The 12886-nt window shown below is 27.5% G+C and overlaps 1 protein-coding gene across 1 annotated transcript; it reads left to right on the forward strand.

Moving 5' to 3' along the window:
• The first annotated feature begins 8990 nt into the window (after nt 1–8990).
• On the forward strand, nt 8991–11826 carry LOC136233841 (uncharacterized). The gene is made up of 8 exons (XM_066023533.1): nt 8991–9062; nt 9196–9309; nt 9414–9566; nt 9669–9913; nt 9996–10205; nt 10284–10376; nt 10508–10651; nt 10766–11826. The coding sequence occupies exons 2-8, from the start codon at nt 9201–9203 to the stop codon at nt 10943–10945; spliced, it is 1134 nt and encodes a 377-aa protein (XP_065879605.1). The 5' UTR covers nt 8991–9062; nt 9196–9200; the 3' UTR covers nt 10946–11826.
• The last annotated feature ends 1060 nt before the right edge of the window (nt 11827–12886 follow it).

The raw sequence follows: 12886 nt of genomic DNA on the forward strand, positions 1-12886 counted from the left end.
TTATATCCGAAAATAAAAGATTTATATACAGTTCAAAAGTTTTACGTAAAATTCTAATTTTCATAAGGTTTGTCGATTTTTTCTCCTAAGATAACAAGGTTACGTAAATTTAGTCAAACCTTACGTAAATTATGTCTAAAAATAAAAGATTTACGTAAAATTCATAGGTTTTGCGTAAAACTCTATTTTCACAAGGTTTGTGAATTTTTTTCTCCTAAATAAAAAATGCTTCATAAATTTAGTCAAACTATACGTAAATTATATCTAAAAATAAAAAATTTACGTAAAATTCAAAGGTTTTACGTAAAATTCCAATTTTCACAAGGTTTGTGGATTTTTCTCCTAGAGTAAAAGGGTTACGTAAATTTAGTTAAACCTTACGTAAATTATGTCTAAAAATAAAAGATTTACGTAAAATTCATAGGTTTTACGTAAAACTCTATTTTCACAAAGTTTGTGAATTTTTTCTCCTAAATAAAAAAGGTTACGTTAGTGAAACTATACGTAAATTATATCTAAAAATAAATGATTTACGTAAAGTTCAAAGATTTTAAATAAAACTCCAATTTTCACAAGGTTTGTGGATTTTTCAACTAAAGTAAAAGGGTTACGTAAATTTAGTTAAACCTTACGTAAATTATGTCTAAAAATAAAAGATTTACGTAAAATTCATAGGTTTTACGTAAAACTCTATTTTCACGAGGTTTGTGAATTTTTTCTCCTAAAATAAAAAGGTAACGTAAATTTAGTCAAACTATACGTAAATTATATCTAAAGATTTACGTAAAGTTCAAAGGTTTTACGTAAAACTCTAATTTTCACAAGGTTTGTGAATTTTTTCTCCTAAAATAAAAAGGTTACGTAAATTTAGTCAAACCTTACGTAAATTATGTCTAAAAATAAAAGATTTACGTAAAGTTCATAAGTTTTACGTAAAAGTCTATTTTCACAAGGTTTGTGAATTTTTTTCTCCTAAAATAAAAAGGTGACGTAAATGTAGTCAAACCTTACGTAAATTATGTCTAAAAATAAAAGATTTACGTAAATTTCAAAGGTTTTACGTAAAACTCTAATTTTTACAATGTTTGTGGATTTTTCTCCTAAAAGTAAAAGAGTTACGTAAATTTAGTCAAACCTTACGAAAATTATATCTAAAAATAACAGATTTACGTAAAGTTCAAAGGTTTTACGTAAAACTCTAATTTTCACAAGGTTTGTGGATTTTTTCTCCTAAAATAACAAGGTTACGTAAATTTAGTTAAACCTTACATAAATTATGTCTAAAAATAAAAGATATACATAAAATTCATAGGTTTTACGTAAAACTTTATTTTCACAAGGATTATGAAATTTTTATCACAAATAAAAAAGGTTACGTAAATTTGGTCAAACTATACGTAAATTATATCTAAAAATAAAAGATTTACGTAAAGTTCAAAGGTTTTACGTAAACTCCAATTTTCACAAGATTTGTGGATTTTTCTCCTAAAGTAAAAAGGTTACAAAAATTTAGTCAAACCTTACGTAAATTATGTCTAAAAATAAAAGATTTACGTAAAATTCATAAGTTTTACGTAAAACTCTATTTTCACAAGGGTTATGAATTTTTTTCTCCTAAATAAAAAATATTTCATAAATTTAGTCAAACTATACATAAATTATATCTAAAAATAAAAAATTTACGTAAAATTCAAAGGTTTTACGTAAAACTCCAATTTTCACAAAGTTTGTGGATTTTTCTCCTAAAGTAAAAGGGTTACGTAAATTTAGTTAAACCTTGCGTAAATTATGTCTAAAAATAAAAGATTTACGTAAAATTCATAGGTTTTACGTAAAACTCTATTTTCACAAAGTTTGTGAATTTTTTCTCCTAAATAAAAAAGGTTACGTAAATTTAGTGAAAGTATACGTAAATTATATCTAAAAATAAATGATTTACGTAAAGTTCAAAGATTTTAAGTAAAACTCCAATTTTCACAAGGTTTGTGGATTTTTCAACTAAAGTAAAAGGGTTACGTAAATTTAGTTAAACCATACGTAAATTATGTCTAAAAATAAAAGATTTACGTAAAATTCATAGGTTTTACATAAAACTCTATTTTCACGAGGTTTGTGAATTTTACGTAAGGTATGCAGCAATATCTTGAAGTAGTAAGCAACTTTAATTGTTAGTGTTTTCATTATTGATGGTAGTTTTCCTTCAAGTTTTCATATCGGATTTACAAACATGCTTAAATTAAGAAAATGCAAACTTCATTGGTTTAAGCAATACACCTTAAATCAAGCAACAAAATTTTGAATTTAACCATAAAATCAAAGAAAAAAAGGAAGAGCATAATAAGGCGAGCTTACTTGAAGAAGGGAAAACTTCAATTCAATATGGGCCAAGCAAGCATAGGGTATAGAAGAAAAACCTGCAACCTACAACACAATTGGATAAGGAGATGGTGAGAAATTGGCAAAATCAAATATGTACATAAGTCTACTTGATATATACGGGAAGAAAGAGTTGCAGCCTGCAACTCAATTTGATGAGCGGATTGGGAAAAAGGTTGCAATTCAATTTGACGATGGATTGGGAAGAAATTCTCAAATTCAAAACTGGAAAAGGAAATAAGATAGTTGTAGTATGAGTATATTGTAATTACCTTTCTCTTCTTCTTTCAAGCGTTCCCAGAAACACCGTCGACTATGAGCAAGTCGATTGGAAAAGTTGGGTAGAAAGAAGATAGATAATTCAAGGAAAAAGGGAGAGCAGAGGCATCACTTTTCTTAGTCGAATGGAATATTCTGTCAATTTGCGCTCCATAAGAGGCTATTAACAAGATCTTGAAGCTGATTGAAGAATTGCAGTGACAAGAGATGATACGCGCTAAAGAAGGAAGATGGAAGGATTTCTCTAGTCAGGACTCTTTTTTCAGTGTAAGCCGTGGACAGTGGAAGAAACACGGAGAGAGTAGAAGACCGGATGAACCAATTCACCGGTTAAAATAATTAATTATCTATTTATATAATTGAATGGTGAAGATTATTAATTATTATAATCAAGGGTGATTTAAAACAAAGTAAGCAACAAAGTAGCTGTAGCCTTCACCATTAAATATATATATGTTGTGACTAACAAATATATATTTTTCATCTCCTCAACTCCTCCAAATATATGTTTTAATAATTTAATATGACTTAATTGAGTTCCTTTATTCATTCATACAAGTTACTCGTTTTTGTTTAATTATTAATAAAAAAGTCCTCTTTAATTATTAATTTATAAAATTTACCCAAAACTTTTAATTTAAACCTGAAAATATTAAATTAAGCCCAATATATATTTATAATATCCAATTAATTAAAACTCTATATATTATAATCTATACCGGAATATAAAGTTTGAAACTTTCGAACACGGTCGTAACATATGGTGATATATTTTAGTATGATATATTTTATAGAATATTGCTACAATTAAATTAATTAAGAGTATACATTTAATTCTTGTAGTTCATTCTGATTTAGATATGACTCTTTAAGATAATCTAAATTTATATTATGTTATTTAATTGATTCATGGTATATAAATATAGTTTTTAATAGATCTACACTATTATCTACAACAAATAATAATCTTAATCAATAAATCTTAGCTAGATAGGATCGAAACAAGATTAAAACGGCGATAAAATAAGAAATCACGTAGAAATCTAATATAGGTAGAAGTACTTACGTGCGACTATTTGATAGGCATAACACGTATGCGACAGAGGAGCGGAGGATTCAGTAGTTCCAAGAGGAGAAATAGGTTTCCGTACTGAGGTTGAGGATGCTGTTGATGGTGTTGGTGATCAACAACACCAGCTGCTCTTTTCGTTCTTTTCTCAGCTTCTTCCGATTTTTGAAATTAATGTTGTCTATAGGGTGCTGACAAATTTAGATCCATAAATTCAGAGAGCATCAATCAACAATCTTCTATGATATTGCAATGCACTTGATCGATGAAGTTATGGATTTTTTTCTAATAGGCGAAATCCAAGAACAGAAGTTAGTAGTAGCAGCTAAAGAAACAGAGGAATATGAACAGTTAATGAACTTTTGTATTTCATTGGAACGATGGAGATGGAGCTGGTTTTGAAGAGGTTACAGATAAGTGGTTGACAACATAAAGATATCTAAGATATCCAAGATACAAAGAATATTGACTAGTTCAAAATACAAGATATTATCCTAACAATATTATTATTAATAATTCTAAATATAATGGAGCTATGGACATGAAAACGAGTATTATGTGTAAGATTTACCATAATGACCAGTTAAAAAATAGGATACATGATCTACAGATGAAATTGAATTTTTTTTTTAATCCAATTATAATTGGCTTTGTAAAAGTACAAGCTATACAATCCACCTGGAATATAATATAGTATAGTTGGAAAAGTATCAGGAAGTCTTGTTAGGAAGTATAATTGGAAAAGGATTAAAAAGTATTAGGAAGTAGTTCATCAAAAAAAAAAAGTATTAGGAAGTATAAAATCTTAGGAAGTATATTTATTGTTATTTTAATTAATAAAATTCTAATTTTTTTATTGTTTTTTAAGAGTACGGATTGAAACCCACAACATTTAAATTTTTTTTTGAATAACATTTAAATTTTTTAGATATGTAAATTAAGTATTTTTTTATTGGGATAAAATGTAAAAATCTCCTAACGTTTACAATCAGGAGAAATTTTACCCCTAACATCTTAAATAGAGCAATTGTATCGGCAGTTAAGAGTAATTTTACCCTTAAACTTAACAAATTGGGTCAATTTAAAAAATTATTCATCAAATTGTTTTCTCGGTCATGAATCTTATCATCTACGTTTCACATGTTCGCCATTTTATCAAACATTAATAACAGATCATAAACATATAATTAAAAGTGAATTTTTTATTCTTAAATATTAAAAAATATACCGTTTTTTATACGAGTTGGACAAAAAAAATTCAAATAATTCGCCAAATTTATAAATATTAATCTCTAATTCTATTATTAAAAACACAGAAAATATGAAATGTTTTTTTTTAAAACTAACTAAGATGCAATTGGTCTAGAAGAAGAAACAAAATGTATGTGTTTTATAATAATGTATGAAATTGACTCAACGGCGAACATTAGGGGTAAAATTGCACTATTTTAGACATTAAAGATAAAATTGCTCTTGGATGCCAACATTATGGGTAAAATTACAATATTTTAGACATTAGGGATAAAATTGCTATTGGATGCCAATATTATGGGTAAAATTAAACTATTTTAGATGTTAGGGATAAATTTCTCTTGGATGCCGACATTATAGGTCAAATTAAACTATTTTAGACATTAATGGTAAAATTGATCCTAGATGTAAACGTTACATGGTATTTTTGCACCTTATCCCATTTTTATTTTATATTTAGCATAGATGGATATTACATTTAAGGGATAAATAATCTCCTAGGATACAACAAAAACATGAGTCGAACTATAATCATGTGATATCAAACGAATATAAACTCTTCAAGTAGCACCTAAGAAATCCGAACCAGCATCAGGGGAAAAGAAACATGTGGCGCCTCTATAGCCAAATTGGACAATACGACTTGGTATTTAGGAAAATCGAATTGGGATGTCTCGAAAGACCTAATCAAGAATCCATCTGTTGCAGCAATCACACTTGATCTCGTGACTCTCAAGCCATGGTATCTAGGCGCACATTCATATATCAACAGGTGCCGCGTGGAAAATCCCGCTCTTTCACCCATAACTATCTCCTACATATATATGCCACATATTCCTCATACCCTAAAGGGTGCTTCCTCCTACTAGTACAAGTCCCTCAGAACAGAGACGACCATTAGCTTCAAACATATATGAGAGTTCTTCACCGACCACTTCGTAACATGAAAATCGAGATCAGAAACTTCCAAACTGCTTGGCAGTCGGAAGCATAGTTTCTAGTCGTAGACGTCAGCCTACTATATAATGTGCTAGTAGGACAACCTTCCTGTCAGACTCGAGCGGTCATTTGTCCATTCGGCACCTGTCATGACAATTTTGCACGTCCAAGGGAATGACCATCGCCCATGGAGATCAATCAGTAGCCCAACAAATGTACATAACATCACTCAAAATGAAGTCATCGGAAGCCGAGCCCATTAAGGAAGAGCGTGAAAGGGGTGAGTCGGTCAGGATTCTAGAATCCGTCTATTGTCACAAGGTAAGTCGATGCAGATCTTAGAAGAAATTTCATCCAAACACTAAGCACAATGTTGAAGCGTTCGCCTAGTGCCCAAAAGACGTAGTCGGAGATATCCCCCAAAATAATTTCGTGTCAACTTTTTAACTCAATGGTAAGAAAAACTTAGATATTTTGCGTAATGGGCAATCACCTTTTTCTTAGTATTTATCGGCCTTTCACTAAGGTCGATAAACACTTTAGGTAATTTTCTTAGTTTTCTTCCTTGTTTGTTTTCTTGGAACTTTGACTCGTCACTTTGACGCGGGATTTTCACCAGATCAAGCTATAGTTACGAACATGTAGGTATAAAAATAGGGAATTCATGATCATTCATTTTATTTCTCCTTTTATCACCTTTTCGATTTCTTTCGCAGTTCTTACGTGAATCAAACACACTTATTTTTATTATATATTGGCTAGAATATATTATTATAAATTTTTGGGATAAGGTGTAAAAATACTCTTAACGTTTATAGTTAGGAGCAATTTTACTTTTAACGTCTAAAATGGTGCAATTATACCCCTAACATTAACAGCCAAGAACAATTTTACCCATATCATTGACAAATTGGGTCAATTTGAGAAATAATTCATCAAACTGTCTTTTCGATCATGAATCTTGTCATCTACACTTCAAATGTGCGTCAATTTGATCATCATTAGTAACAGATCACAAACATATGATTAGACGTGAAAAAATTAAAAAATGTATTGTCTTTTGTACGAGTTGAACAAAAAAATTCCAAATATTTCACCAAATTTATAAATATTAATTTTCTATTTTATTATTAAATCACAAAAAAAAAAAATAAATTTTTTTTAAAACTAACTGATATTCAATTGATACATAATAAGACACGAATTAACTATGTTTTATAATAATATCTAAAATTGACCCTTCTTCCATACGTTAGGGGTAAAATTGCTCTTGGCTGGCAACGTTATGGCTAAAATTGCATCATTTTACATGTTAAGAGTAAAATTGTTCCTGAGTGTAAACATTAAGACTACAATTGTTTTGTAATATGTATATTTAAGTCCTGATCAATTTAATTTTTATTGATTAAGCCTTTGATTTTTAAATGGATACATTAAGCTCCTAACCAATTATTTTTTAACACATTAAGCCTCTAATCTTTTAAATGAAGACATTAATCCCCTTGATCATTTATTTTTTACACATTACACACTTTTTGGACGGTCCAGTTATGTGCGTGATTCAAACTCTATTTAGCACAAACATAATTGTTAGTATGTCATTGTTTTAACACGTCACATAGATTGTAATGTCAAATAGTCTTATAACTATTTTATTTTAGAGAAATTATATCCTAACAGTTTTACACATGCTAAACGAAGTTTGAATTATTTACATAATTGGTGCGTAAAATAAAAGCTTCACGTGTTTAAAAATAAAGTTGTTAATCAAGAATTACTATATTCATATAAGGAATATTTGGTTGAGTATTTTTTATATACGAATAGGAAAGGAAACTCTTAATTATACAATTTAGTTAAACAAAATAAATACTCAATTAAGAATCAAATTCACGTACTATTGGAATCATTCATTCCCACTTTTTACTCCATTAATCAATTTTGATTCCCCTCTTACCCATTAACACTCCATTAATCAATTATGATTCCCCTCTTACCCATTAACTGTTATTTGTTTTTTATAATAATATAATTAATTTCTGTTTTTTCCCTCCAATTACACTTTCATCGTGCTGGTATATATGGATAAGGATATCAAAAAATTATATATCTTAATTCATTTCTTATATCTGTAATTGTTATACATTATAATTGTTATTATATATTTCCTAAAAGAATTGTTATTATATATAAATCTTACTACTAAAGTTTCATGTAAATTAATGTAAAACAAATAAATAATTTTAAATAAAATCATATTCCAATATTAAAATGAAACATTGATAATAGTAATTATTTTTATTATTATCAGGGATAATGGTCAAATTTAACCCTGACCTTTTAAACGAAGTGGAGATTTACTTCTAACGTACGGAATTGTGCAAATGTAACTCTAACATTATCAAAAATTTGAAAACACTAGTTTGACTAAATCTGTACCATTTCGTACGTTAAGGCTAAAATGTAGCTACGATACACATTCAGATCTAAAAGTGGATCAAATAATATGATTTTTAGGTCTAAAATTGGCTCAAATTTCTACTTTAGACTTTTAAGTATAATTTTTTAAATTAATGGTCCTTTATCTTTTATTTCGTCTAGGGACCATAAAATGCCAGGACTGATCCTAATTGATCAAGGACTTAATTTATCTATTTTAAAGATTAAGGGCTTAATCAATAAAAAATAAATTAGTCAGGAGCTTAAATACTCATTTACCTATTTTTGTTTACCAAAACGTTATTATATTTTAAATTGGAGAAAATCAAATGTTAATTTTAAAGAGAAGGACTTACTGCTTTTTTAGTTTTTAACACATTTCAACTTTTATATATATATATATATATATATATAAAAGATAATATCAGCAAACAAACTATTAATTTGATAATTATAAAAAAAAAAAATTGACTAAGTCGTGCAGCACTTTATCACCATTATCACCAATGGATATTTCATAATTAATTTTTTTTAGATTCCCTCCAAAAAATAAACACTTAAAAATTAAATATTTATTATTTTCAATATCTAATATAAAAGATTTTAACAATTTATTTCAATTTTCTTTATTCCGGCGCAAAACTTCTCCTTTTCCTGTTTCTTCTTCTTCCATAATCAGATCCCTTTGTTGGTTACTGCTCTATTCCAGGTTTGTAGAAATTATGATTTTCATTTTTTTATTGAATCTTTCTTTAGTCTTTTATATTATTAGTTTACTTTTATCAAAACATATACAGATTATTTAATTTATTTCTCATTATTATTCTTGTCTTTCCATCTAGCAATTATGGCTCCGGGTCGTTCAAGAAAAAGTTCTTTGAGAATGGACCAAACACCTACAAGTGTCTCACAATCCAAAAAGAAATCTGGAAATTTACCAATTCCACCAAATGAAGGTTAGTATGTTTTCTAAATTCATGTAAATATAAATCCTTAAAAAATCCATGCGGTACAATAATTCTTTTTGTTTAGATTTAATCTTTATTTTAATCCAATATAGGTTTACAAAGTAATTTGCCCAATTCCGAAGCAAATGTTATTTTGCCACTTGATAGTGAAGTTCAATTGGAGTCATCAACGTTGAATTCAATTTCTGGAAATTTGTCAAGTCCACCAAATGACACAACATCAATTGCATCAGAGGATAACAAAGGTTGGTTTATTATTATGAATTAATTACAATCTTTTCTTATTTCATATTTATTTGTTAATTACTTTATATTTGATAAAAATATAATAATTATTTTTTTCACAGGAGATAGTACCAAAAAAAGAGGGCGTGGTGTTGCTAGAGGTTTTGCAGTGAAAAATAGAATGAAAGAGGGCAACAAAATTGGAGGTGTTATCATAAATGAAGAACTGAATTTACCTGTTGGACCTGCTGAAAAAATATTCAAAATGGAAATTGGTATCCTCACTCGAATGTTAGCACCAATAAAAGTTTTTTATTGGAAAGATATGACTGAAGAACATAAAATACCAATTATGGAGAAGCTCCAGGTTAATACTCTTCCCATTTTTATTATTTTATTTATTTATTTTTAATATATTATAACTTAGAAATAAAATTGTATATCTACAGAATGAATTTGACATAGATGTAAAAGATCAACATACAAAGATGGTACTTGACCATATCATGGCTCGACGTTTCACAATCTATAAACATAGATGTCATTGTCACTACAAAAAATTTTCCTCTCGTGAAGAAGCTCGAGCAAATCCTCCTAATGATATGAATTCAAGTGATTGGATTGCTTTATGTGAGCATTTTGAAAATGAGAAGTTCAAGGTACTCAATTAGTTTTTAATATTATCATCTAATTAGTTTTGCTTTATATGAATGACATTATAAAATACTTTTTGATAGACTCAAAGCATGGCAAATAAAGAAAATCGAAAAAAGATGAAAGTTCCGCACACCTCAGGTTCAAAATCTTACTGCCAGCGCATATATGAATTGGTAGGTACATTTAAATAATTTTATCATGAGAAATTTCTTAAATTCTGGATTCTTATTATATAAATAAAAATAGTTTATATGTATATAATTTTTTTTCTTGTGATTATTAATTAGAACAATTTTTAATTTAGGAAAATGAGAAACAACACAATGACGAGGATGTGGAAGAAACTCAAGAGGGAAGCAAAGATGAGCCTATTGAAATGAAGCTTTATTTTGAAATGCATCATAAGAAAGATAGCACATGGACTCATCCTCACGCTCAAGAAAACTATGTAAGTAATTTATTTAAATTTTTAAAACAATAGTAATATATTTATTCAACACTTTATTTATGTGTATTTAAAGTACTTGAACTGTTTAAATTGTATATATATATATATTTGTAGGAGCAAATGAAAGTTATTTTTGCACAAGCTGTGAATGATGGAAATGAAATTACTGGACCTCAAATTCTTGAAAAAGTTTTGAAATCAAAATTTGGTTATGTTCGTGGACTTGGATATGGCGTAAAACCAAAAAATAAAGCGTCAGAATTACAATCTCTCTTGCATGTTGAAAGAGCTTAATCTGAAAAACAAGTTGGTGAATTAACTAAGAAACTTCAAACTCAAGACGAGCAAATTAGTGAGTTGAGATCTTTGGTTGAAAGATTAATTGAAGAAAGAGTTTGATAAGGTAATATGTCTTTTTACTATTTTAAATGTTTTATTCATGTAAAATTTTATTCCATCAAAGTATTATATTTATGTATTTAATTATATTTTGAACCAGTGTTATATTAATTGTTTATAATTTTTAGGCCTAATACACAAATAACCCCCTGAACTTGTCCAAATGTTGCAACTGCCCCCTCCAACTTTCAATTGTAACAACTTACCCCTCAAACTTATCCAATTGTAAAACATAACCCCTCAAACTTGTTCAATTGTAAAATAGAGCCCTAAATTACTGACACGGACTGCAATTGAAGAAACACGTGAAATACAAAAGCTGCAAACGCTCGTGGAATGTGATAATCAGATCTTTAGACCCAAAAAAATCAGTATTTAAGTAACCAAATCCTCAATTCTTCAACTTATTCTTCTTCTTTTTGTTATTGCTATTCGTTTTTTAGTGATTTATTGATTCTAAGTTTTAGGATATTATGCGGGTGAAAATGTGTTTATGTGGAGAAATAGCTCCATTGAAGATTTCATAGCGTGATACGAATTCGGAGAAACATTTTTACGGTTGCTTCAAGTACGGGGTAAAAAAAATCTCAATTTGGGGTTATGTTTTACAATTGGACAAGTTTGAGGGGTTATATTTTACAATTGGACAAGTTTGAGGGGTAAGTTGTTACAATTGAAAGTTGAGGGGGGCAGTTGCAACATTTGGACAAGTTTTGGGGGTTATTTGTGTATTAGGCCTAATTTTTATTTGCAGGTTGCAAAATACAGATGAAACTTCAATGCAGTTAATTTATTAGTTATATTTATTTTATTTTATTTTTGTTTTCGAATATTAAGCATTTTCATTTTAAAATATTATGGATTTTATATATTTTTAGTTTGTTTAATTTTGATGGATGATGATTTTTTAGTTAGTTGTTATTTTAGTTTTATGACACTTCTTATAGTTTCTTGTTAATAGTAGCTTATCATATAAAAAATATTAATTATTTTATTCATTAAAAGAATCATATAGTATCAATTGTAATAAAATTTATTACTACTTTTAAGACAAATATTATTCTCTCATCAAATTACAATTTGTAGTAAAACATAAAATTATGACAAAAAAAAAATTTCACCAAATTAATTTACCATGTTATACAATTATGGAAAACAATATTCATCATAATAGTAAAATTATAATAAAATTCATTTCATAAAAAAATGAAATTATAGCAAATAATATTTTATTGCTATATTGAAGTTGTGACAAACTCTAGTTTATGGTAATTGTTATTTTCTGACAACTTCTATTTTTTTACAAAATATAAATTGTGTAAAAAACAAATTTCCTTACAATATAAATTATGACAAATAAGTTTTCATCATAAATTTAAAGTTGTGATGACATTTATATTATCGGTATAAAAATATATAAAAAATAAGGTTTTCTCACAACTTATTATTGTGGCAAACTATATTTATCAAAATATTAATTTGTGATATATAATATTTTCTCACTTAAATAAAATTGTTACAAATTATTTACTCATACAAATAAGATTGAGACAATATTTATTTAATCATAATATAACTATTGTGACAAACTTATATTATCAAAATATTAATTTATGATAAATAATATTTTCTCACCTAAATAAAATGCTTACAAATTATATTTCATCATAAAAATTATATTGAGACAATTTATATTTAATCATAACATAACTATTGTGACAAAGTTATATTATCAAAATATTAATTAGTGATAAATAATATTTTCTCACGTAAATAAAATTGTTACAAATTATGTTTCCTCATACAAATAAGATTGAGACAATATTTATTTAATCA

This window comes from Euphorbia lathyris, chromosome 6, assembly GCF_963576675.1.
Source record: "Euphorbia lathyris chromosome 6, ddEupLath1.1, whole genome shotgun sequence".
Taxonomy (NCBI): Eukaryota; Viridiplantae; Streptophyta; class Magnoliopsida; order Malpighiales; family Euphorbiaceae; genus Euphorbia; species Euphorbia lathyris.